Source organism: Acomys minous (assembly GCF_964271855.1).
Source record: "Acomys minous genome assembly, chromosome: 3".
NCBI lineage: Eukaryota > Metazoa > Chordata > Mammalia > Rodentia > Muridae > Acomys > Acomys minous.
Genome location: NC_140485.1, coordinates 45,467,908 through 45,495,269, shown reverse-complemented (window position 1 = coordinate 45,495,269; position 27,362 = coordinate 45,467,908). Strand labels below are relative to the sequence as shown.

The 27,362-nt window shown below is 47.7% G+C and overlaps 1 protein-coding gene across 2 annotated transcripts in view; it reads right to left on the bottom strand.

Moving 5' to 3' along the window:
* The window catches only part of LDLRAD3 (low density lipoprotein receptor class A domain containing 3), a 241,688-nt gene that overhangs the window by 161,542 nt on the left and 52,784 nt on the right, over nt 1-27,362 (bottom strand). Inside the window, exon 2 of one of the 2 annotated variants that reach the window (XM_084775945.1) lies at nt 5,060-5,206. In XM_084775945.1, coding sequence (XP_084632071.1) covers nt 5,060-5,206 — 147 coding nt within the window. The remainder of the gene's footprint in view (nt 1-5,059; nt 5,207-27,362) is intronic. The other variant, XM_084775946.1, reaches the window with a different exon arrangement.

Genomic DNA, 27,362 nt, shown 5'->3' with positions numbered 1-27,362 from the left:
AGACCCGACCCTTCCTCCTCACTCTCTTTTCTGCTTCCTAGTCATGCAGTTTGATCTCACTGTGCACTCTCCCACCATGCCATACTCTCTTCCACAGGCTACAGCACCAACTGGGTCCTGGATTAAAACCTCCAACACTGTGTGCCAAAATAAACTTATTTTCTTTATAAGCCAACTGTCTTCTGTATTAGTCACAGAACTACAGCAAGCACAATGCAGGTAACACAGAATCTACAAGATCCCATTTAGCCACCTAAAGGACACCTACAGAGATAAACAAAAAGTTTCCATTGGCGGAAGACTATGGGGTCTTTCTTTTGGGATCAAGACATGTGTTTGCTCTGCCTCTGTGACAACAGCTCCTTTCCAGTAAAGCTTCTGTGACAACCTAAGGAGTTAATAAATTATAAAGTGCCTGGCTGCATATGATCCCTAGGACACTCGGGCATGCATGCACTGGCACCCTCACAGTGAGTGCTCTCAGAGAGAGACCGCATCTTCCTGAACTCGCTATTCACTTAACAACCACAGAAAATGGAGGGACAGTATGAAAAGCAATTTGAATAGAAGGACCACTAAGGGATATCTGTTAACCAAAACCAGAAATGTACTAGAAGCATATCAAACAAGTCCCCCACTCCAACCCCCACCCTAGGTGGGACATCCTCTAGAAGCATTCTGCAGAACACTTAATAACCATCGGCCCAGGGGAAGAAGTAGTTTTAATTCATCAACAGATACCTCACAAGGAAATACAATGACTAACCAGAGATAGAAGCACTCCTCCTTGTCAATTTACAAAAGAAAGAAAGAAAGAAACAAAGAAAGAAAGAAAGAAAGAAAGAAGACAAAAGAAAAATACACAAATTGCTCCCAACTAGTATACTGACCAGGAAAAGGGAGTTTATTTTAAAGATATTACTCAACACTGCCAAGACTAGAATAAGTGCCAGACTTCACTCCTGGCCAGTGAAAGCAAACTAGTGCAGACCTTTAGCAAAACAAATGGGCAGTCTGTGGGCAGAGGCAGGAAAAGCTCCCGCCCTTCAGCACAGTCACCTCATTTCTGAGAATCCAGTCCAAGGAAACAGGGACAAAGTAATCCCCACCGTCTTGGTCCAGATGCTGAGGCTCTTCTGCAGAGGCTAGCTATAAACGGAGCTAGCACAGAGGGATGAAGGTGAAGTTCAGAGCGGACATTTGCCTGGCACACATGGAGCCCTTGGTTCAATCTCAAGCAGCACACACACACACACACACACACACACACACACACACACACACACACACAAAGAGTGAAGAATAGCACAATCAATAATAGGGCAACAAATTAGTGGACTCCTATCTAGGCATTAAAATGATAGAGAAATATGAAAAAATGGGAAGATAACAACACGATACAAGGTTGGAAGCATCCCAGATGGTGAGCGCATGCAACCAGGACAGGATCGGATGCAGTTCCTTTGTCCTCCTCCCATTCCCCTACAGTTTTACAATATGTGATTAAAAAAAAAAACACACTTATGATAGAATTTCTTCTTGTTTTCCAGAATGTCTTTACTGCAGACACAAAAGAGTTGTTCATGAGACCACATCCCACCAGGAGACTCATCTCCAGGCTCTCCATGCCCTTTCAAAGGCCAAGGATTCACAATCTGTTCTCTAGCGCATCATCTTCTCAATGCCACGGCGACACAGACTGCTTGACGCCATGACCTCTCAGGGCTGACATCAGCCCCCTCACTCTCCTTCCCTGAGGCAGACGGCCAAGGTTCTATGCCTGCTGCTCCAGGAGAGAGCAAACTGGTCACCTCAGTCCTCAGCCCTGTGCCACTTGGTCATGCCAAACCCACCTTATATCCTGTCACCCATGGAGGAAGTTGCTTACAAGATCCTAAACAATAGAATGAACAGAAGCTGAAAAGTAGAACAGGGTGGGAGAGATGGCTCAGTGGTCAAGAGCATTTGCTGCTCTTTCAGAAGACCTGAGACTAGCTCCCGGCAACCATGTCACAGAGCTCACATCATCTAAGTCCAGCACCAGGGCATCTGATGCCCTCTTATGGCCTCTGGGTACCTGTAGCTAAGAGCACCATATCCACATGCAGACATTTACATCTTCACACATAATTAAAAGAATATGTCCTTTTTTTTTAAAAGAAAAGGACATGCAATAGAGCATGGCTAAGTTGCAGTGCATATATTTTCACAAGACAACTATTATAAATACACGAAACACAGCTAATGTTAGAAGAAGCAAGGCATGGGCTGGGGAGATGCCTCAGTGGCTAAAGCTCTTAGCAGGAAAAGATGAAGACTGGAATTCAGATCTTAGTCAGTAACTCCAGCCTTGGAAAACAGAGACAAAAAGCCAAGAGCAAGCTAGCAAGCACAACCAGCCATGTTGGCACTTTGGATTTAAGAGAGTACGCCTCAATGAAGATGAAAGAGCAATAAGGGGTGATCCCAACATCAATCTCAGGCCCCCACATGTACACATCCATACATACATACCACACACACATGAAAATGGGGGAAGAAAAAGCAAGCCACACTGTCACACCCTATGACAATTATTTAATATAGCTTGAACAGACCGCCCAGTAATTGTGTTTATAAGTCATTTACAAACACACTGTGGGTGCTTACAAACCACACAGCAGCATGCTGGTGCTTTAAGCTAAGGTATTACTATAGCACACATACACACCAAGATATCACCTTGGTGTCCACACACACCAAGACATCACCACATCATCCACACACACACCAAGACATCACCACATCATCCACACACACCAAGACATCACCACATCATCCACACACACACCAAGACATCACCACATCATCCACACACACCAAGACATCACCATACTATCCCCCCCACACACCAAGACATCACCACATCATCCACACACACACCAAGACATCACCACATCATCCACACACACACACCAAGACATCACCACATCATCCACACACACCAAGACATCACCACACTATCCTCATACACACTAAGATATCACCACATCATCTACACACACCAAGACATCACCACATCATCCACACACACACCAAGACATCACCATGGTACACAATTAGAAGCCTTCGTGTTCCAATTGGGAGAGGACAAAACTGGGGTCCTCTCCAGGTAAAGACCTTTCTTTAATGCCATGAGTAGCTTCTGTGTTAGAATATTCTGGGAACATTTCTAAGATCACATATTCCCTTAAGGATGCAGGAGAGGACGATGTCTGAGTCTGGATGCTCTCACACTCATCCCCCAGAGTGGAGAAGATTATAAAGAGGAAAAAAAGTGAAACTGAAAGTTCAGTTTCTCTTAGAAAAGGGACTTTCCCCTTCCCTTTATTGTTTGAACATTCAAGAGCTGTTTTCTCCATTTAAAGCAAAAGCTGGGTGGGCAATGTTTGTAGGTATAGTTTAAAAAAATAATTATGTCTGGATCAAAAGACTAAGCAAATGCCTGCTGGGTCTCTAGCACACTTGGAGAGTAGGATGGAAAATAGCCAGGACCAAGCGGCTCCTCCAAACCAAACCAAACAGCTCTGAGCAGCTGCTGGCACAACCCTTGTTTAAAACGTTCTCTCTCCACCAGCTCTTCCCACTCCTGCATGAATTCAAACATAGCAGACTGTACCCATAGATGGCAGAGAAAGCCAGCAATGTCACACAGCTGCTACTAACAGAGGTGGGGCTGGACTAGCTGCTAATCCTGCATTCCTTTACACACCCATGTGCCAGCTAATGACAGTCTGTATCTACTGCTGCTCAAAAGCACAGTGTCCTGAAAACAGTAACTCTATATTCCTATAGAGTGTTTAATGCTCCTTAAAGCTGGGCCGATGACAGAGCTCACACATTCTATCACACTTGAAACTCAATTTTTAAATGTTAGATTTCTAGACATTTTAAAGTTACTCCAGGAGAAAGGAAACAGTGACAAAGAACTAATACTTTAAAAAAAAAAAAGTTTGAGAAAAACAACAACGCCAGGCGGTGATGGCGCACGCCTTTAATCTCAGCACTCAGGAGGCAGAAGTAAGTGGATTGCTGTGAGTTAGAGGCCAGCCTGGTCTACAAAGTGAGTCCAGGACAGCCAAGGCTACACAGAGAAACACTGTCTCAAAAAACAGAAACAAAAAGAAAAGAAAAAAAGAGAGAATACAACAACAACAACAACAACAACAATAAATGTATTAGGCCTAGCAATTTAATGAGAAAAATCACACATAACAACATGTAATACAGCCTCCAAGTCTCCCCAGTTTTCTCTTCCTCAAACCTTCTCTGTAGAGCAGAAGCAGGCACGGGGGATACTGTACTCCCGGGCAGGTGAGAGACCAGCCTTGGAACAGGCAGCATGTCTTCAGACCACACCATCAGGGAGTGAGTGGCTGGCTGCCGTGAGTGGAAGCTCACTGTGCAGAGAGCAACGCAGGGGAAAAAGAAAGGACTCCTCAGGGCAAGGAGGGCGAACACTGGACACCCCAGCCCCTCTGGTGTCCAAGGTGCCTCCTCTCCTGTAGATTACCCTCACCCTCAGCCCAGATCTTAGGCATGTTTCAGCGGCACAAGAGGAACAAGAGGCTAAAGTAGGAGATGAGGCAGAACGGCCACAGAGCCCATGCCATGCTGGTACTCACTGACAAGGGATGCCCCAGTGAAGAGCCAGGCTGTCATTATCCACAGAGAAAAGGAGCCAAGGAAGCATCCACTCCAGACAGGACACTGAATCAGAGAGAACTCTACCACACACTCACAGATAGTCTCCAATCCTGGACCAAGGCAGCCAGATATGGTCAGAGGCACCAGAGAACATAATGCCTGGCATTCTAAGGATACGGCTCCCATCCCTAGAGCAAGGGCTCCTCTACCATACTACACTTCTGCACAGACCACATTGCTCAGAGACAGAGGGAAAGCTGGCCCACCAGCTCAGAGCAGAGGCCACATGATCCAAGCCAGACCAGACCTCCTGCTCTTGGCCTGGAATTCCGCCCTTATCCACCCCTGCCCACAACCACGGGCAGCCACTCACGGCATTCCTTCTCGTCACTCTTGTCGAAGCAGTCAGGCAGCCCGTCACACTGCCAGGCACCCGGAATGCACCGCCCGTTGCTGCACATGAAGTTACCTGGGATGTTGCACTCGTTGGTGAAGTTGTTCCCAGGGAGCAGCTGGCTCTCTGTAAGAGATGGAGAGAGAGCGGGGTAGTCAGAAGACAGGCACAGTGACCACAGCCAAGGGACTGAGCCCTGGCCTAGCTGGAGAGACTCATGTTCAGACCAGATGAGACCTCCACTGGGTATCTTTGCTTTTCTGGGTCTGTTTCCTCACCTATGAGATGTATTTATGCCTCAGTCCACCTTAGTGCAGAGATGCTGAAAGCACTAGCTGGAGCAACAGGAAGGATGCATTCTGTGTCTAGCATATAACTAACTAGCAGTTGCTCATCCCTCTCTTGAAGAAAAGGGGCAGAGATGGCTCAGTTGTTAAGAGCACTGGTGGTTCTTCCAGGGGACCAGTTTCATTCCCTGTACCCACATTTGGCAGCTCACAACTGCCTGTAGCTCCAGATCATAACTGCCTATGACTCCTTCTCTTGGCTTCCAGGAATATCTGCATGCCCGTATATACATGTACATGCATGTGTGCATACACACACACACACACACACACACACACACACACACACACACACACACACACACAATATATTGATGAAAAACACCAAATGTTCTTTCCTAGCCAGAAGCAACCATCAAAAATTAAAGATCCAGATAGGATTATGCACTGGACCTCAAATATCCCCAACAGTGAGAGCCTTCCAGGCCGCAGGCTCACAGCCCTGGCAATCACAGAGTCCCATGGGGCCAAGTTGTCAAGGATACCAGGAGATCATTTCCCTCCAGGAAAAGGATACCTTGACTTACAAATCAATCTGCCTGACGTTATACAGGTAGGAAAGGCCAGGATGAAACCTGCACTCGGGCCTGCTAACCCCCAGGAGGCAATCCTGATCACTGTGCTATCCAAGGCTTCCTAAAGGCTTACAACCAAGTCCCAAGATTCAGGTTCAAGTTCACTAAACAATCATAAAATGCCAAGGGTCCTACCCAGCACTGCCCTTAGGCAGGAAATTAAACAGAGACCTAATAATAGCAGGCAAGGGTAGGTACACAGCTCATCCACTTTGAACCTTGAGGGAGGATTTTTCAGGAAGCCAAGATCTAACAGGTCAGCTAGAGCTGAGCCGGTGTGATCAAAGGCTTGGCGGTAAGTAGCCACCGAGAAAGAAAATAATCTTTAGAAGAAAAGGAGAGAAAGACCAGTCCACCAGCACACTGCTCCTCTAACCTCTCAAGTCATTAAGCAAACATCTACTGGTTATGTATGACCAGACACTGTGCTTCTGGGGCTGGGAATGGACACAAGCACACTAGATACTTATTGATAAGGAGCATGGCCTTCTAAACTGCCTAGAGGTAACAAGATTGCAAGACCCACGATCTTCTTTCCCAAGCTTTGCCAAAGGAATACATCCCCTCTCACACCTCTATGCACCATGTGTGTGTGTGTGTGGGGGGGAAACGACACGACATCCTTCATGCTGTAGGGTCTCCTATAAATTGCTGTTCACCTGCTAGCATCAGACTCCTCTGTTGCCGTGTATCTGTGACCTGTTGCCCGGCTTCTCCATGCGCAGAGAAGTATGGCTGTCTGGTAATACTGCTTTTTTTTTTTTAAAGACAGGGTCTGTCTCCCCCCCCCCCCCCCTCTCGCCCTGGCTGTCCTGGAGCTCGATAGATAGACCAGGCCTCCCAAGTGCTGGGATGACAGATGTGTACCACTATCACCCATCGGTAATGCTACTTTTGAGGTGGTACCAAAAGTACTTCTATAATTGGAGCAAGGCAGCAGGAACCACGGAAAGGGACACAGCCGAGCATTGCCGTGCATATCCCCTCGGAGACCATCTCATACCTGATACTCAATTAGTGACACACGTACATGTTGCCCTTCAGAAGTGGGTTTTCATAGTCCATTTCAAGAGGGAAGCTATCGCAAAAGGTTCCATTGGGCCAAATACCTCACAACCCTTATCCCTTGCTCACTCTATCTGCCCCACACATGGCCAATCCCTATCTCTGTCACTGCAGCTAGGACTCCAGTCCAAGCAGCTACTATTCCCATGGGGATCACCGCTGGCTACAACTAACAACTCGGCTTCCTGCCTCACAGCATATTCCCCCAACTCTTAATCTGTCTTCATTCTGGAAGAATCTTCCTTCATAGCACACAGACCATGACATTTCCTTACTTTAAAAAGCCAGTGAATGGGGAGATGGGAAGTGGCTCGCTTGGTAAAGTACTTGCCATGAGAACCTGAGGTTGAGGCCCAGAATGCACACTAAAAACAAAGAAGCCCTTTCACGCAACACCAAGGGAAGTGTAGCCCTCGAGGCTCCCTGACAAGCCAGCCTTGCCTACTGGGCAAGTTCCAGGCCAATGAGAGAGACCCTGACTCAAAAAACAAGACAGACAGAACCTGAGAAGCAACAGTTAAGGTTTTCCTTAGCTTTCACCTTTACTCCGACATTCATGAACACACATGCATGTAGCCGCCCATGCACACACAAACAAAAGTATATCTGTGCACTCACTCAGTCACAGGCATAGGAGCACAAACATCCACACAGGCCATGTGCACACACGGGCACCAACTAGCTCCGCAGGGTCTTTTACTTAGAACTCAAGACAATCAAGAAAGAGTCCAAGAAAGAAGTGGTATTTTTAGTGAAGAGTGATATAAAGTAAAGTCTGTGGGTCAAGAGAACAGTGTCCATGACGTGGTGTGGGGAGGCACAGCCTGGAAGAGTCAGAAACTAAAGCCATGCCATTCTGACCGGTAGGAGTCACAAACACACCGAGCGGCCATCTCTCCCATCCTGCCACCTAATTCATCAGGATGTTCCATTCTGCTGAGCACAGACTTGACACAGGACTTTCCCTGAAGGCAACTCCACAAGTCACCGCTAACCCTGAGAAGAGTTCTTTCTTCTCCAGGAAGAAATCTGGACACTCAGAGGGAGGAACCCAGAGAACACTCCATGCTGGACTCTAGCCAGACACTACAAGCCCAGCCCAGAACCTCCACATCCCTACCCTCTACCTGTCCCCCCGCCCCCATACACACTCCAGCTGTTCAGGAGAACAACTGCTCTGAGCGTCCCCAGCCAGCAGGGCATTCCTCAGGGCTGTGGAACGCAGCGCTGTCACTTGGTTCTGTTTGGAAATCACATAGACTGGCTTTTGTGGAGCTAACTCCTCAAAGACAAACCCGCTGGAAAAGTCACTACATCTGTTAAATCTTGTTCTGATAAACAGATTTCCGGAACCAGAAAATTGGCCAGATTAGATTCCAAAGAGCTTGCTCAGCGCATCAATAAGGCTGGCAACACATGGACCTGATGAATGGCTGGGTAGGTTCAGACACTATTTATCCCATCCGCTGCATCCATTAAACTCAGATGTCCCACCAGTCCCTGGACTCTGTGCCTAGTGCATACAACGGGCACATGCTCTGCGCTCTTCTGCCAGTGCCTTAGGAAAGTAACATCATCAAATACAAGAACATAAAAAGAAATCAAAGCAAAGAAGGTCCTCTTGTTGATTCTGTCTTTTAAACCTCTTTCAAGCCCAGCCCAGCTGCCTCACTGGCCTAGTGGCTCTCCAGCCACTATCTCTTGTCCCCCTTTTCAACCAGCAGTCTGCACGGTAATGAATTTTGTGGGAACCTAGGTCAGGACCTGGAGGCGTTTTCTCTTTTCATGACTAAGGTAAGGTACTACTGCCATTTAGCATGTAAAGGCCAGGGAGGTAGCTTTGCGTGGAAGGGTCTGAGGCTTAAGAAAGAAGGAAAGGAAAGAAAGAAAAAGAGAGAGAGAGAGAGAGAGAGAGAGAGAGAGAGAGAGAGAGAGAGAGAAAGGGTATGTGTATTGTGCTACAGTCCTCTTATTCTGCCACCCACTGAGACAGCATAACACAGAGCCATCTGGCCTGACGTGTCAATAGTGCTGAGGCCGAGAAATACCTGCTACTTAACAGTTCTCACGCCCTCTAGCTGCTTCAACACAGCTGATGATGGTGTCTCTGTGCCCTTCAGACAAGTCTGCACTCTTACCGCCAGATTAGAACAGCCCCCCTCTGAGGCTCCTTAAGAACCAGTGTAGTGTCTTGATCTCACACACATGCACGCATGCATGCATGCATACATGCACGCACACATGCACGCATAGACACACCCTGGGCTTCCAAACACGTGGCTGGCTGACCTAGCAATCTTCAGCCCACCTTCTCTCTGGTGTTTGGGATCGCAGTTTATCCCTCCAAAATATTATGTTATATGCCTGTTAGTGTCTCATAATGAGGGTACATTTGTCTTTAAAGATATAATATGTTAAAATGAGGCTATTAGAGCAGGCCCTAATTCAACATGACTGGTATCCTCACTGGAAGAGGAAATTAGGGCACAGACACATGCAGAGAAGACAACATGAAGACAGAGAGAAGGCAGTCATCTGTAAATCAAGCAGTGGAGACTGCAAAGGAACCCACCCTGCTGATGCTTCGTCTCAGATCCCCCTGACTACGAGAGAAGCAACCTCTAACACTCAAGCCACTGGACCTTACTGGAGATCTAATCCAATATATTAGGCTCCTGCTCAGTCTTCGACCCCAGCAAATCTGAGACCCTGCCCCAGGCACCCAGGCTGAAGCTGGCCCATCTGTTAGCACCTGCCCCCACCTACCCCTCTCAAGTCCTGTGCTTCCCTTTTCCCAGCCTGTGCTGGTGGTCGCCTCTAGACTGATGTTCTCCTAGGCAGAATGCATGCACGCGCGCGCGCGCGCACACACACACACACACACACACACACACACACACACACGAGCGTGCACGTGCGCGCCAGAGGACAGGCTCTGTTCTGCTCGGCTCTGTAGCTACCACTGCTGGCTCTCAACAACTCTATCTCAACTCTAAAAAGAAAACCAGGCACGGCATTAGCACCTTAATCGCCATCCCTGAACTGCCCCCATCAACCTTCACCCTATTTCCCTAGCACATGGGTGGGACCTGTGCACACATACTTAGAATAAGGAACACAGGGAACCTGGACCTCAACAAACACATCACTACCGTGCCTGCTTCAAAGGAGGTCAGAAATCTTTTCAGCCCAACAGCCAGGCTTTCTAGTGGCAGCAGTATTTATCCCATCTCAGTGTCTCGGAACATATTTTTTTTTTCTTAAATTACCAGCATTAGCACAAAGTTGGCTTTCTCCTCCTCACTTCCCTTTTTTACATTAAGCCAAAGAATCAAAAGGAGTTGCCTGTTTCCACTGCAGAACATCACTTAACTGAAAATAACTGCACCATCTGTGCAAGGCCGGGAAAGGAAAAGCCAAGCCCTTCGTTGTCAGGCAAAAGACAGCAGCCTGCTGCTCAAGTTTCTTCCAATGGCCCTGCCCCACAACTCTAACTTCTGTGGGCAACAAAACTGGGACAACTAGAAACCCCATGCAGGGCCACGCTCTGCTGCAGCCATCCAGAACGTTCAGGTAGTGACACTGACTCTTCCAGCTGAGAAATGGGATTTCACTCTGCAGCTGCTGTGCTATTCTCCCTGCTCTCCACTCAGCCTCCCTCCCTCCCTAGTAGCATCCGTCACGGCCTGAACGGACATCTGCAAACAATCAGCAGGCTCCATCTTCTGATTTCTGCCCAGTGGCCTTTCAGTCTCCTGCTGACAGTCTAGATCCGTGGGCGCCATTGAACAGAACAAGATGCACAAATGAATGTGTGCAGCACACGGGTGACTTAGCACTTGGCCTTCCCTACCACCTCTCTAAACGGCAAATAGACTTCTCCTACTGCGGGGTGCCAACGGGGTTCAGGGGCCATTTTTCTCTGACTCACTTCTTGAGACATGCACACACACATACACGCACACACGCACATGCACTCACCTATAGAAGGTTAAGGCCACCTAGTAAGCTCGTCTTCAGTGATTTGTTTACAAGCAGACCTAGAACGTCTCTGAAGAGCCCTTCCACTCTGGACTGCTTCCATGTGGTGTGAGCATTAAACAGAACCTTGGACATCTGTCCTGTGTATTTTTCCAAAAGCCATTTGGTCTTCGTCATACAAATGCCTTCCTGTTCAAGCTTGGATATGGAAGCATCTGGCTGTCACCAAGAAGGCAGCAGTCACACAAGGCTTTCTGGGTCTGGCCTGGCTCCAAGCACCTGAGCTTAGCCAGACCCCAGCATTGTTAGTCTATATTTCCTTCTGCCCCATGAGCACTCACTCCACTAGTGCTGCCTCCGTTTACCCATCTGCTCAAGGATGATCACTAGGACATATTGCTGAGAAAGTATAAAATGGCGCCACACTTCAGCTGACCCTTTGTGTTCACATGGCCCATGGTCCTGCAGGAAAATCACATCCAGTTTCCCTGAGGAAAAGTTAAGGATGGAGCAGGTCCCCAGGATAATGAGTGAGCCTAATGTTGCCCAGCATCTGCCCATCACACAGGTTAGCAGCTTCTTCCTCCCAGGAAGTATTCTGAGATAATGGGTGCTTTGTTTCCTTCATACAAAACAAGCTAGAGAAGAAAGCCAGTAGCTAGTATACCGGAAGCAAGGGATGGTCACAGAAGTTGTAGGAGCCGACAGTTTCCCTAAGGAGTCAGCTCTGTAGATTATCTTTCTCTGGACCTGTGGCCTCTAGGGCTGAAGCTACTGATTATACTTTTTATGTACATTTTCATTCTTCATGAGGAAAAGTATGTGGAAATGGCATTCTTGTTGGGGAGAGCTATAGAGCCCCTGGGATGCTGTCCTTGGGAGGTTTCATGTCCACATTACGAGGCCCCGCAGCTCCCCCTGATGCAATCCACAAGGTGAACCTAAGCCACACCAGAGCCTTGGTTCATCCCGCCTCTGTCTCCGTTAACAGCTCCGAGGATGGCGAATCCTATAGGCTTCCACCTGGGAAGATCTACGGTCGGCCAAAGCACTTGAATGTGGCAGAAGTTTAATAGCATTTTTAAATTATTATTAGTTCTTAGAAGAAGCCCATGAAATAGACACCCTGCCCATTTTATAGATGGAGGAACAGACTGAAGACATGACTCTCCCAAGACCACACAGCTGGAAACATATTTACTAATACTTTAGCTGTACAGGCCATGACGCTGGGCTAGCACTGCTGCACAGGTCCCCAGATAATGCAGGCCAGGAAGCTGGGCTGATGCTGTTGCATAGGTCCCCAAATAAGAGAGAGTATAGTATCCCATAAATCTTTTGTTGATAGAATTTTTTAAAAAATTTTCAAAATCATTAAAAGCAATTTTCTGTGTTCCAGGTCTAGCACAAAGAAGAATGGAATTCTTTCCAGGGTGGGGGGGATAATGAAATCATTGTAACTGATATTCAAAGCTAACCAAGACTGATTATAGTTGTCTGCTTTTTGCATTTTTCTAACTATTTAAACCTAGACCAGGAAGCATCAGACAACAGGTAACGGACAGGTACGACCACTTACCAACCAGCAACTGGACCATCTGTCCATCTCATTACACGATGAAAAAGAGGCTACTTTTTACTTAACAGTTCCCCAACCCCAGAGAACCTTGGCTCATCTGCTGCCCTGTGTGCCTAGCAACAAGCCAGTGCCAGGCATCCATAGACACCCCGCGAATGGCTGCTGATCACAGTACTAGGAAAGAACCTACTGACTCCTACAGACACTTATTTTCAGTTCTGCCACAAATTTATCTGAACTGCCTTGAACTTCAGTTCGGCTTCACCATGTGTCATACAGCGGATCAATGACTCCGGACATGCAAAATGAAGCTTGTCTACGCTCCCAGGAAGAGCAGCTCAGGGCAAAGAGGTCGAACCCACTCCCAATAGTTCCCCTTTCCTGTCTATCCATGTCCCCACCAGGAGGGGAGGGCACAGCAGATGTGGCAGGAGCTCAGTGCAATGCACCACACCCCAACATTGTGCATATGCAGCTTCTAGCAGCAGCAACAAGGGGGGGTCAGCGAAGCTGAGCTGAAGGACAGGAGGGGTGCAGCTTTCAGACCAACTTCATGGGGCTGGTGATAAACGAGGCTTAGGAGAAAGCTAACCACCATTTCACTCAGGCTTGGAGTACAGGAGGAGGTCAAGAGAGAGAGGACTGTGCTTCTGTCTGAAGTTTATCCCCACGCACCCAGAGATCAATGCAGCCACCTCCAGTCGCTGGGACCCATTCTGCAGCAAGCATGCCATCTGCTCACACTGCTCCCCCCTGCCTCCGCCCCCCCCCCTTGCTCCACCACCACCACCACAGGCAAGGCTGTAACATAACAATGCCAGCCAGGGAATGAGCCAGAAAAGCAAAATGACCTTCATTCTGGCCCCAAAGTACATCTCAATGATGAAGGATTTCTCAACTAAGACTCAAACCAAGCACAGGCCAGAGGCAAAAAAGCAGTTGAATACAATTATGTTAAAATGTTAAATTCCGGGTCACCGATAAATACTATAAACACCATGGTCCAGACACCCATGCACTGGGAGAAGATGCCCACCATGGGATCACAAAGTATGGCTTTGTAGAAGTTTCTTGCGGAACTACATAAGAGAATACAAAGGATGTGATGGTGGGGGTGGGGGTAGGGGTGGGGGCAGGGCTGGCACAACATCCCAGGCAGCTGTGTCTACTGATGAAGGAGCTCTGTGTCACAGAATGATGCATCTAATGAGGAGGCTCTTGGCCACAAGCATTAGACCTGCAAAATCCAAAGCCTGACTAGGAACCCAGGCATGGCACATGCGTGGGGACTCTGGAGAGCCTGGTGGCAACTCACAGGGTCCAAAATGATCACCCTAGGCACAGTGCACAGGATGATACAAGACAGCAATTCAAAACAGGCTAGAGAGATAGCTAAGTAGGTACAAGAAACTATCCTATAAGTCTGATGACCTGAGCCCAGTCCCTGAAAACTACATTACAAAAAGAAAACACAAAACAAAACAAAAAATGCCCAAACAGGATAAAAAGGCAGATGCAGCAGTTCCCATCTGCAGTCCCAGTATTTCTAAAGACAGGAAAACCATCATCTTGATGCTAGCATAGGCGGTTGTGCAGAAACATGAGAGAGCTTGACTCAAAAATAAGGTGGAAAGAGCTGGGCGTGGTGGCGCACGTCTTTAATCCCAGCACTCGGGAGGCAGAGGTGTATCGCTGTGAGTTCGAGGCCAGCCTGGTCTACAAAGCGAGTCCAGGGCAGCCAAGGCTACACAGAGAAACCCTGTCTCAAAACAAAACAAAACAAACAAAAAGGTGGAAAGAGAATCTATTCCAAAATAGTTGTCCTTTGCACATGCATTGTGTTCTCTCTCCCTCCCCCCCCCCCCCCCCCGCCTGCTCACTCACACACATACACAAAGAACAGACAAAAGCACACACCCTTTCCTACAGTACACAAGCAACAAGCACCCAGGGCTTTTGTGGAAACAACTGGAGTGAAGTGACCTTGCTTGGTAGGTCCAAGAGACTTAGCAGGAAGTGAAAAGGCACGCCACAGAAGGTCACCATCCACACTAAGTCAGAAACAAGCAATTTTAGGGGACACAGGTGGAAGGAAGCTCAATGTCACAGTCGTCTCTGGCAGGCACGGTCAGACAGGACGCAGGTGGGCACAGCGGACGGCCAATGTGTGCTACCACCTTTCTTAAAACAGCCTGAAACACAGAAAGCAGCAGAACCCAGGGAAGCAGGTGGTGAGATGGCTCTCTGGGCGTTTTTCTTAGTAACTTAGTAACTTTCGGTACTTCAAAAACATTTCATGAGTAAAATTAATGATAAAGAATGAATACTACACTAATATCTGAAGAAAGCTACAAGAGATAACTCTAAACTTCAAAACACCCTCGAACGCAAAGGACCGCGAGATGAAAGGGGCAAGTGTCACTGTGGAAGAGACAGAGCAGATGCCGGGATCCCATCTAGGAGCTTTGCTCTGTTGTGAATTCTTTTCATTTTCTGAAAGGCAGCAACAGTTGCAGGGTAAAAGCCAATCCTAGAGGGAAAACCAAGTGTGTCCCACCAGACAGACTTACCCACCCACACATTAAGCTGGAACATTCCAAAGGCAAAAATAACCAAGCCTAGCCACCGGTTCAGAGGTTCAGACACGTGAGAGCTGAACTCTGTCTTTCTTGGTCCCTTTTGCTTCCCCATCCCCCAGCTCAGCTGAGAGAGGCTAGGGAGGGGTGAGACAACAGAAGCTGCCATTTGCTAGACAGAGCTCCCTGGCTTTTTCCTCTAAGGAGCACTGGAGAGCTGGCCTGGGAAGAGGGGCAGCAAGGAGACGCCCACCCTTCGCACCTTGCCCTCCTCTCACTCTTCCGACTGTGAAGAATCACCAGATGCAGGTTCAACCCAGGTTCAACTGGTTCAACCTGGTAACTATAGAAAACTGCATGTCTCCGGATGAGTTAGCCTTTCTGAGCCATAATAATCCACCCCTCTGGCAGTGTTGCTAGCCGGACAAACGGAAGGGTAAGTGCGCACTGCAGCAGGTGTCGTGTAGGTGGAGTTTGTTACTCCGTTTCTCCTCCACTCGTCCTCACTAACTCTGCTCAGAATTCTGGTACTTCAGTGGTATTTAGAGAAAGCCATGTATGTCCCTTTCTGACCCATGCCGTCTATAAAGGAAACAGCCTTGGCAAGGCAATGGCTGCTAGAATCGGGGCTATCTGACCCAGAGCCAAAAGCCAACCATGGAGAGAGAAGAGGCCCTGAGGAGCTGGCGAGGCTGTTACTCTCCCTCAAATCATCACCTAGATGCTCAGGCATTATCTAAGAAGTCAAGAGCCCTTTGGCATGGGAGATGGCTCCGTGGGCAAAGAGCTTACAGTGTAGACATGAGGACCTGAGCTCAGCTTTTAAGAATCCACATAATATGCACCTGTGATTTCAGGTTTCCCACAGGAAGATGGGAGGCAGAGGCAGGAGAGTGCCTGGGAGCTCAAAGGTCAGCCAGCCAGCCAGCCTGCCGTACACAGAGGCAAAACAAAGGGCCCTGTCTCAAATAAGGTGGGAGACAACAACTGACTGTTACCCTCTGACCTCCACAAGAGTCCTGTGGCACGTGTGGCATGTGCAGGCGGCAGCACTCACATACATAAGTACACACACACACACACACACACACCACAAGATGGGGGGGCGTCCTCCCCTCTGGGACACTCCCAGGAATCTTGAGCTGCAGTAACAATTGTTCCAAAGAATCTAGAATTGCTTCTCTATCTCGAGCCTCAGTTTCCCCATGTACAAAGCATTGTAGATGATGTCTGAGTCATTTTTCCATCCTTAACGTACCCCCTCTTTGGTTCTGTGGACATGTAGCTGACAGTGGGAAATACACACAATCTCCCTATTTCTGGGTCCTTCCTCCTGTCTAACCCAGAACAACAGACAACCACCCAGTGTAAAGACAGGCTGGAGCCAGCCAAAGACACCAGGTTCCTGGCTAATGGGGAGATGGAATCCTGGCCTCTGCTGTCAAGAGACGACAGGTCCCAGGTGCCTCAGCAACCAGAGTCAGTATCTCCAAAGCGCCAGGGGTCAGACCTGCGTCCCGTTCCCTATGGACCCAAGGACCTCTCCAGTTCACTTCACTTACCCACCACCTTCATCACCACATCTCAGTCAATGAACTATTGTTTGGCTTATCACTTCCTATTAGGAGAGGAACTCTGCCAGGGAAGTTTGAAAAAAAAAAAAAAAGCAGCAGTCTGTTACCGCCAAGCATGGGTGGAATGCCTATTAACCAATGTGTCTTCTTAAATATTTTTAAGTAGCTTAATCCATTAAACCGGTCTATCCTGCTTCTACAATCTGGTCACGCGGCACCCTCCCTTCCCACTGAGCTGACAACAGGCCTTCTATCATGAGGAATTAACTGACGTCTTGAGCGAATACTGTTGGGACATCTAGGCAGCGGTAGAGCTAAGCAGTACTTGCTGTGGGAGTCCTCAAGGATTGCAGCTCTCAGAGCAATTTACCCGTACAAGAGACATGTCAGACCTGATGAGTCAGGGACCCGAAACCCTTGGATGAACCTGCTTGGGCTTTCCAGACTGTGGAAGGTAGTTTTCCCCCATCCTGAAAACAAAGTTTAAAATTAAGGATAACTGGCTGTGGGCACGCCTCTAATCCCTACACTTTGGAGACTGAGGCAAGAGGAGCATGCGCCTGAGGCCAGCCTAGGAACCACAGTGAACCGCTATCTCAAAAGGGAAAATTTAAAAACCTGAGGCCACCTAAGTTCGTCCTGTTCTAGACACATGGCGGACCATGAGCCCCAGGTGCCAATACTATTCCATGCACCCGCAAGGAACAGCACTCACACCATGACTCAGTTTACCCATCTACAAAAGGGAAACAGACCAAACCCTAACAAGCCTAGGGGTAATCAGAGAAAAGGGCTGCTTCACTTAAAAAAAAAAAAGAACAAGTTGAATGGAAACTTCCAGGTTTTCATCCATTTTATGATAACACACAGATAGAGGCCATAGATTAACCAGGGCTCAGTTCTTAAAGGTATTATTATTCACTATTAAAGAGCTACTATTCTATAACAACCAGGTGTCATGTAGATATATAATATGTCATGTCCCAAGGCGGACCTCTATAATGTAGCTGCATGATTAGTAATTAGAAGACGGGTGATCTGCACTGCACAAGGATTCACCCCACACTGAATACAATAGAATCCTCCTAGGTGAGAGGAGAGAGTGGTAGACGTGAGCTGTTCATTAAGAAATGATTTTTCAATAAATTCAATAGCATGCCCCATAGTGTAGACCCTGGTCTCTGGCTAGTGCATTGATCTCTGCTAATGGGGACAGCTCAGAATGAAGGCATTGGCAAGAAGTCAAAAGGCTTGGTGAACACTGAGACCATGATTCACTTCCAAGAAGAATGCCACCCCGTAGGTCCCTCTCTCTCTCTTCAATCCCCAGTATTCTGCCCTGGTCCGTCCCCATAGAGTCACCACTGACCTCCTAGTCACCGAACTTAATGGTGACTTTTTTATCGTTACCTCAGGCACACTTTTTTGCTACTACTCTTGAGGCAGAGTCTCACCATGTGGCCCAAGATGGCTTCAAAACTCAACCCTCCTGCCTCTCAGCAGGTGTGTAGAAACTACAGGTGTGAGCCGCCATGCCTGGTCTCCGTGCAAAGCTCTGCGGCACTGGGGCACCTGTATCAGCCTGTCCTTCTAAGCACCACCCTCCCCATCCCCGCCACCCATTACCTATATATACCCCCTGTTCCCCTGCCTCCCTCACACACCCTTGGAAGCAGCTTCCTCCACCCACCCCTCAGCAGTTAAGACTCAGTCTGCTCCCTTTGGCACAAGCCACACATGGCTTCCCCGAATAAGCCACCTTGTCCTCCACAAGGTTTGGCCTTCAAGTTGAAACCCCAACTTAATACCTCAATCTCCAGCTAAGTTCTTCTCCCTGCACCCCAGCTTCACGGTTCCATTCCCTACCACCTTCACATATTTCCTTCACAGTATCAGCCTCCCAAATCTAAAAGAGGACTCTGGGTTTATCTACACTTGCTCCTCCTGCCACCCAACTCTCACCCTCATTCCTGTTCAGTTAGGGCAGCAGGTGGTGTTTCCCCCACACCTCTCTATCCTTGCCTCCCAGCACCCTAGAGCAAATCCCTCCCTTAGTACCAGCAACGTCCCTGGCAGGTCCCAGCTTGCAGAGGCATCCCTCACTGAACCCTAGAACAAACCCTGCCACTTCATCCAATGTTTGCAGCAGCCCCACAGCAGCTCCATCTCCTGGGGTCAGTGCAGGAGCCCCTGTATGCTGCAGGTAGCCCACCTCTCCAAAGTCTCCCTCCCTAGCCTCTCAGGGCAGTTTGCATACCCACCTAGTCCTCCCAACTCACGCAAACCTCTGCCACTTCACATGCCATAATGCTCTATAAAACTCGGTTGTTCAGCTGCCCCCTCAGCAGCACAAGTGACTTTTACACAACAGAAAGGCCTGGGCCCAAAGAGAAGATTTAAAATTGGGGGTGGGGTGGGGTACACAGACAGACGAATGTGAGGGCAGATGAAAATACTGGCAATTGCATCCTCGCACTATATTATAAAAAGCATGCCACCAAACATCTTGTGGATTATTGCTATAAGTTAGGCCGATTTCCACATTTGTACATCATTTAAGATTTATGGAACTAAAAAACCCCTTCATGCTTAGATGTTATAATAACTTGATCCAAACCTGCTTACTAAGAAAAAAAAATCATATTACTATTCTACCACCCGAGACATTCATGGCTCCTGAGAGTTCCTACAAAACAGGCTCCACCTCTAGATTACTTAAGTGCAAACTAATAATTTTTCAAGGCTCAAAGTCAAAGGTCAGAGGCAGCCCAGCATTAGCAGGTGAGAGCTTGCCTCAAGAGTTCCTGGCACACACAGACTATATAGAGTGATGTGTGTTGTCAGTATTACCTGACACAGCTATCCATGAGTGCATTCAACCTCCGGTGAATGCCTGTCCTCACAAAGCCAGCTCACAAAAATCAAGGTTAGCTCCACGTGCTAGAGAGAAGATCCAAGCTCACACATGTCTAGTGACACAACCTGAGAGTCAGTCCTGTGTTTCCATGAGCCTTGGATTGTGACAAGCCCACAGCTAGGTCTGTAGGCCCAGCCATGGAGAAGCCAATCCCCTGTCCCCATGGGAAATCCCCAACCATCAGCACCCTACCCTTGGCCTTTATTTGTTTCTCTCTGTATCTAGGGAGTAGTGACAGCTGCAGTCCAGTGGCATTTGGGGTTGGGACTCTCACCCAGAGCAAAACAGCAAACCTTTTGCTACAGGAGGTGACGAGGGTGGCCTGGCAGAGATGAAGGTATTAAATCAAAAGCTGGCCTTTGTCATCCATGGCTAGAGTAGTATTAGGACTGGGTCCCCAGCTAGCCCAGTTTTATCAGCCCTTGCATCTACTTAACTAGGAAGTAGCCCACGTCATTTACCAGTACAGAGGGTGGCAACTTTCTGCTCTGCATGCTCCAGACGTGACATGTACTAGCTCCATGGGAACTTGCCAGGAGAGCCTAGGAGCAGGAGGTTGTGAAGGATGCCAATAGATTAAGAAGCACAGTGATGCAGAGCCACATGCAGCCCAGCCCTTCGCCCCACCTCTCTCCTTGAGTCATCAGTTGCCTTGGTGCTAACCACATGAAGGACCATGGCTTTTAAAGGATTGGGTCTTACTGCACGCTCTCAATAATCAGCTCCAGCAGGCTCCCGCCCCATCCTGGCACAGCTCACTTTCCACCTCACATCACGATCCACTCTGTGCTGCAAGCTGATAATGCATTTACAGACAGCCAGGACTCTGCAGCCAAAAGGAAAAATTTCACCTAATTAAATAAAAACAAAGCAGAAAACCAAAGCCTTCAACCAGTGCCAGAAATAAGGGCAACTTGATCTTTTATAGAACTCTCAAGGCAGGAATGCCAACAATTTTTTTTTTCTCTAAAGGCATCTTTTAAAACAGTCCTCTGTGTCTCTAACTAGAATCCCCTAAAAACCAATAAGCAAACTGCAAACAAATGAGAAAAAAATGAATAAAGGAAATGAGTGACTAAGGCACTAAAGTGAGATGACTGATATGCAAATGAAAAGTCTAGAAGACTGGGGAGATTGCTCAGTGGTTAGTGTCCTTGCCAGGTAAATATGCAGACCCATGTTTGGATCCCCAGAACCTAGGTAAGCACCAGGTGGATTAGACAGCCTCCCTGCAATTTCAGTCTCAGAAGGCAGAGACAGCGAAGTCTACAGAGCAAGCTGGCTTGCAAGACTTGCCATTAACAGCGAGCTCTGAGTTTTGGTACTCTACTGATGGGAATGTGACTAGGTAAGCTTCCTAGGCCACACAACAAATGAAGTAGGATCAACACATCCTACTTCTCAGTATCTCCTTGCCCTTCCATACCTAGAAATCTTTCCTTCGGGTTTCATCTGTGTAAACCGAAAAAACAGAGGAGATGCTGTTTGCTTCCTTTTCTTCACAGCATTATTTGTGAAAAATCTCAAACTTGTTTCTTTACCAAGATAAGGGGGCTGAGTCATGGTCACAAACCAGTACTAACACAGGGCAGCCTTCAGGAAAAACCTGGAAGCCTGAACACACCGACTTGGACAATGTCTATGATATGGTCAGAGAGGAAAAAGCAATTTGCAAGTCAGTGTGATTAGCACAGGCCCAGTTTGGTAGTCTCTGAAAATGTGTGTTTTAACTCAAATGACAGAACAACAACTGTGGAGAAGTCCTTGAGGGCACACAGGACGTGCAAATATCCTCCATTAGCATCTGATCTTCAAATGATTCCTTAGCTTGTCACCATAGGAAATATATCTGGAGGACAAATAAGAGAATCCTAGATCAAAAGAAGGGGCCAAACAGTACTGTTCACAATCAAAGCTGGGGACAAGGGGTGTCAAGAAACAAGAGGCAAAAGGAAAAGGCCACACAATTTATCAAATTACCAAGTGTTAAACAACAACAATTCTTAAAACCCTAGGCACTCAAACAGTTGGGAGAAGAAAATCTACCATAGCTACAGAATTCACAGACCCAATATTGGCTTACCCTAAGAAGGGAAAGTGGCAGGGAATCGTCTGGTGGGGGCTACAGTTGGCTCTTCCTTGACCAGTTCTGAGAGGGAGAGCTCATGAACTTCCCCTGGGCCTCAGGTGACCCGACCCCTGCCAGCTCCAATGCTAACAAGAGCCCTACCCCTTGGTGACTGAGGTAAGACATAGTGAAGGTGAGCTGGTGAGGTGCAAGAGCTGTTAGTCTGATCAAAACATATAAATTCAATCTGTCCTGTGTGGGGAATGCAGAGCGCCTCTCCAAGTCTTGCTGGCACTCTCTGTAAGCCCACAATTATAGCCTGCTCTGGACTCCTGTTTCCAGGGTGCTGTGTCTTCCAGGTGGCCTCAGGCCACGATTCCTGCTGGAAGACAGAAGAACTCATTCAAGGGCGCCTGAAGCAAGAACGCCAAAGACTGGGGCCCAAGGCTGCTGAGGTGTCTGTTTGCCAAGATAGGTTGTCCTCAAGTGGGTGGAGGGTCATGGCGCAACTGGCCTTCTGGAAATGGGATGGAAGTGAGAGGCCCTAACACTTTGTGAAAGGAAGGATTCTTGCCCACTCGACAGGAGAAAAGATTATCTGTGGTCCTGGGAGCTGGGATGGTGGCGGTGTGAGGCTCCCAGGGGTGTCAGGGTGTTGGGTGCTCTGATTCTTGTCTGCACCCTGGTCCCCCAGGTGTGTTTACTTCATGAAAATACACAGAGCTCTGCATCTGACATCTGTACACAGCTGATGCGGGTCAAGTTCTAAAACAACATTTGCTTGAGAAAAAAATAAAATAAAGGGACACATTATTTGTCCAGCACAGCTGACCCTCAAGCAAGGTCTCTGTCTCTCTCAGTTGACTGCCTCCTTCCTTCCATCCACAGCCTGAGCCACCAACAGAACTATCCAAGTCACATCACGGCACAGGCCACAGCTCATGAAGGGTGGATCTGGTGGGAACGGGCAGCCGGTGGAAAGGAACAGCAGGTTCGCGATTTATTTTTAATCGATTCGCTCATTTTGCCCTAACACTCCAAGAGGTCTGACTCCAAACACCCAAAATGGCATCAGCCACACCCTGATAAACCCCAAGCATGCAGATGCCTTGAGCCTGGCCAGGGGCCCCAATTCCACAGAAACAAGCTGAACCAAACTGCAGGGAACATTCAGAAAGGTTAGGGGTGGGTGTGTCCCATCGCATTCCAAACTGAATGCAAGTCACAGGTGGGTAGGCCCCTCTTAAACGTCCACTCCATCGCATTACAGCCAGGCTCTTGGTCCTCGAGCCCTCCTGGGGTGACACTTGGTTGTTGTAAATCTCACAGGGGCTTCACTGAACCCTGGAAACCCACGGGGGGGGGGGGGGGATTTGGAAGCTCTCCTGCTGTTAAGTAAAGGGTTGTTATTTTTATTGTTGTGTTTGGCAAACATACATAACCACTCCCCCCCCACCCCGGCCAAAAAAAAAAAGTTTAAAGAGAACTAATCAGAGAGAAAAGCAATCTGGAATGGCTTACAGTTGATGAGCCCACAGATTGGGCAAAGAAGCCCTGATCCTGCCTGAAGCCCAGTCAGAAGTCTAGCAGGGCTTTGCTCCTTCTCTCTTGTCACAGTGACGCCTTCAAAAAGGCAGTGTCAGGCCATCACTTCTGCCCAGAGGCTTGAGGAATGAAGCTTCAACTCCACAGGAAGGAGGCTGAACTTGGCTGTGCAGGCAGGCTTCCAAATGCGGAGGGGGGGGGGGGGCTCGTCAAAGGAGAGAGCAGATGAAGAAGGCTACCCAAGCAAGGGAGTCTTCTGGCACCCCAACAGGCACCGCTCACTTCCCCAGCCACTTGATGCTCATGGACACAACAGACACCACCATTTATTTGCCTCGATGGTATCGCAACAGACATTAAAAACAGTGAGTATTTAACACCGTTCATCATTATTCAGCAGAGAAGGCCTTACCCTTCCCATACTGGCTGCGCTCTGACACTTACCCTAATGGATGTGTCCTGGGACCGCTGGAAAGGAGTCTGTGACCACAGGCAGTACCAAACCCTAATACAAACCCTGCTGTACCACAGCAGCAGGTCCGGAAACCCAGATCGCATTAGTGCACACCTCTGATCCAGCCTGTGGGAGGTAGAGGCAGGCAGATCTCTACGAGTTCAAGGCCAGCCTGGTCTACCATAGAAAGTTCCAGGCCAGACAGGGTCACATAATGAGATTCTGCGTGAAACAAACAAAACCCAGCAGCTACTACAACATGAGCAGACAGACAGGACACACAGCATGGATCCTGTTGGAGATGAGAGGTGATAGTCTACTTTGGATTTCAAATTGAGAGCACCCCTGGAGGGACACAGGCAGAGAAGGGCTTTCTCTTACCTTACCTCACCTTCTGAAGCTTCTAGAAAATTCTTAATTGCTGTGAACCCCTTCCTCAGGTATTGTATCAACCAAAAGAGACTGCGGCTCACTACACCAGAGCGTAAAGCAACTTTGTCCCAGGCTATCAATTGGACACATTAATCTGTTCACTCAAATTTATCCCTTCCCTAAAATCCCCTGTGTTTCCAGAAGGTTTTTTTCTCCCTACTATTTGACAGAAGGTGATATCCACTGAGGCACAATGGATTTTTATCATGCTACTCAAAACAGCATAGCATTCAGACGCAGGAACTGTTTGCTTCTGGAATTTTCCATGTGATTTTTTTTTTCAGACCTCAGTTGACTATAGGTAACCAAAACCACAGAAAGTAAATTTGTGGGATAAAGGAGACTATGGTATATAGGTCTCTCTGTCTCTACCCTCCCCCCTTTCAGGTCAGCTTCTGTGTTCCCACAAAACAAACAAGTTCTGTTCAAACTTCAGCCCACAGCCTTCACACACCTCCCCCATCCTAGTAAAAATCCCGGCATGGGTAAACACGGAAAGGCCACTCAAAGCTTAGCTTCCGCCAACAGGGAGGTGGCAAGGTGTGGGTGGACAAAGCACCTCAGAGCACAGGCCACCAGCCCGAGTCCCAGGGCACAGTCCAGCAGCCTGTCTCAGGTCCACAAAGCATGCTGGCAGAGCCTTAAGGGAGAAAGAAAGTGCTAGCTTTTTAAAAAAGGCTTTTTTGAAAAAAACCGTCTTCAGTGAGGGTGTGACAACCCCCCAGCCTCTGCCCCTCTCTCCTGCAATGTCCATCTGCAGACTACTCCAAACTGTGGGGCAAGCCTTTAGGCTGCACTTGTCAGTCCTTGACTTCTCAACACAAGGAAAAGGAGGAAAGATCTTGCAAAACTCCTCGAAAGAAACAGACATCAATGCCACTGAGGCTCTCACGTTAACGAGCTACCCGGAGGCCACGGCCTGGCTCGGAGAAGGGCTGGGGAACAATTCACTTTCACCAAATTCCCATTATGAGTGAGGCTCATTACTGAATGGACAAGATAAGAAAACCCACAAACACTGAGAAAACAATATTCTTCAGAATCTTCCCCCAAAATAAATAGTTTTCTCTTTAATGAGACTTGGCATAATCATCTTTGGGTATGATGATTTATACATAATTTATACATAATGGATTTTAAAAAAATTTTTTGAAACTAGCCAGTCACTTCAGAACTGCAGTGGAGAGATTAGAATGTAAACACTGCCTGAACCCCCATCCTTTGCCTGCAAGCACTAGGAGTTGTTTTCTTTCTACTTTTGTTTTTAACCAGTTTTTTTTTAGTTTCAAGATCCTCAGAGAGTCACTTCTCGAAATGGAGACACATTACTGAGGCTTGCTAACCTCTATCAGCTGTAGAATAGAGAACGAATGCAATCTAAGTTAATTAATTAAAATCAATAGGAAGAACCATGTTCAAGGGCAGCGGCAACAAACAGGCATTATTAAACATTTCTAATAAAAACAGCTGTGGCTAACGCCTGCCAGGCTGCAGCTGTGATGCTGTAGTATTAGGATGCCAGGGGCACGCCATCTCTCAAGGTTCTATAGGAAGGCCACCAACTTGGAGCAGCCAGGTAGCTCAGCCTCTCAAGGTACCAAGGGTGAGCCTCTAAGTCACTGGCTCTGTTTTAGAGTACACATTCATTCAATGAACTCAGTCCTTCCCTCAAAGAATTTTCTAGAAACCTAGTGCACTTGAGGCTCTACGGAATCCAGGCAAAAGCACAAGGAAAGAGAAGCACCAGAAGAGTCCCGAGTATTCACCAGCAGCCAAGATCCTAAGAGTTAAAAGGCCTTAGTGACACAGAAAAGAAAACTTAGAGAAATGCAGGAATTACTAAGGAGGAAGACCTTTATTCCAGGAGACCTAGCACTGAATGCTTCATGGACTAGTTTGCAACTAGGCTGGTTTTGTAGGTTGGGTAAAACAGAAATCTACATTGCAGAGGGAACTGCTGATGTAAGTGGAGACATGATAGCAAAGTGCTGAGTGGTCCTGATGAGGCCTAGCAGGCTGGGAAAGGCTGTACAAGCCAGAGGATGGAGACTGGACCTCACTTTATACACAGTGGGAAATCAACATGCTCATCAGCTCTGGGGCAGGGGTGTGCCAAACGAGCAATCCCTCATGAAGATTAGCTCAGCGGTTCCACACAGAGAAACTCAGAAGCGCACAGGAAAAAAGTAGAATTGGGAAGTACTAAAACTGTCAGCCGTCTCTCTGAAAATCAGAGTTGGGCCTTACTTTAATCACCCCAAAGATATTTCTCGTCTAACAAGAAATATTATGAAAGGCCAGTCAAACTTAAAATAAACGAATATATTTAGTCTCTCTGACTATTTATTGAAGGCAGAGACAACTCAATCTTTGCCTTTGGGAAACAGCAGATGGTGTTCTTGGCAGCAGATCCTGTCCGAGTTGTGTTTTGCTCAGACTAGTGCTGTCCTGTCCACTTCACTTCGGCACCACTGGAGAAGGGCCGAGCAATCCCAAGTGGTTCAGGGGCCACCCTGGCCTTCAGGTTTTAACAGCTGCAAAACCAATGCCAACACTAGAGTGAAAGACACCCTTCCATCTCCTGTGCAGGCAAGGTGCAAGGCCTGAGCACTCTACCGACCTTCTGAGCAGCTTCCTTGAAATCTTTAAAGTCCAAAAGAAAACAAGAAAGAAGCAAAGGGTAGAACTAGGTTTTAGTAAGAGGCAAAGCTGAGATATTCCTGATAGGTGCTCTACATCTCTGGAAAATATATAATTGGTTCCTAAGACAAAGAAGATAATCTTTTGAACATGGTGTTTCCTTCTGTTCTTCTCTATAAAGATAATAATCCCTGATGATGGTGGTGGTGGTTGTGATGATGATAGTGGTAAAACTCTTGAATAAGGTGAAGTGACTTGTAGCATTTTCTGCATGAATTAAATGCCTGAAACACTGCAAAAATAGATTTTACAACAAATGTTTGCATGTCAGCTCCACCAGCCCAACTTATGGGGCATGGGTGATAACGCACAGGCCTCTTCATGCCTACAGAATTAATTTTATCTTCCTAATTTCACTTAATATCATTCAACATGAAACTTTGGCAAAGTCTTTCCCTTCCTCCCTCCCTCCGGCTTTCCCTCCCTCCCTCCCCCCTCCTTCCCTTCTCCCTTCCTCCCCCTCCCTCTC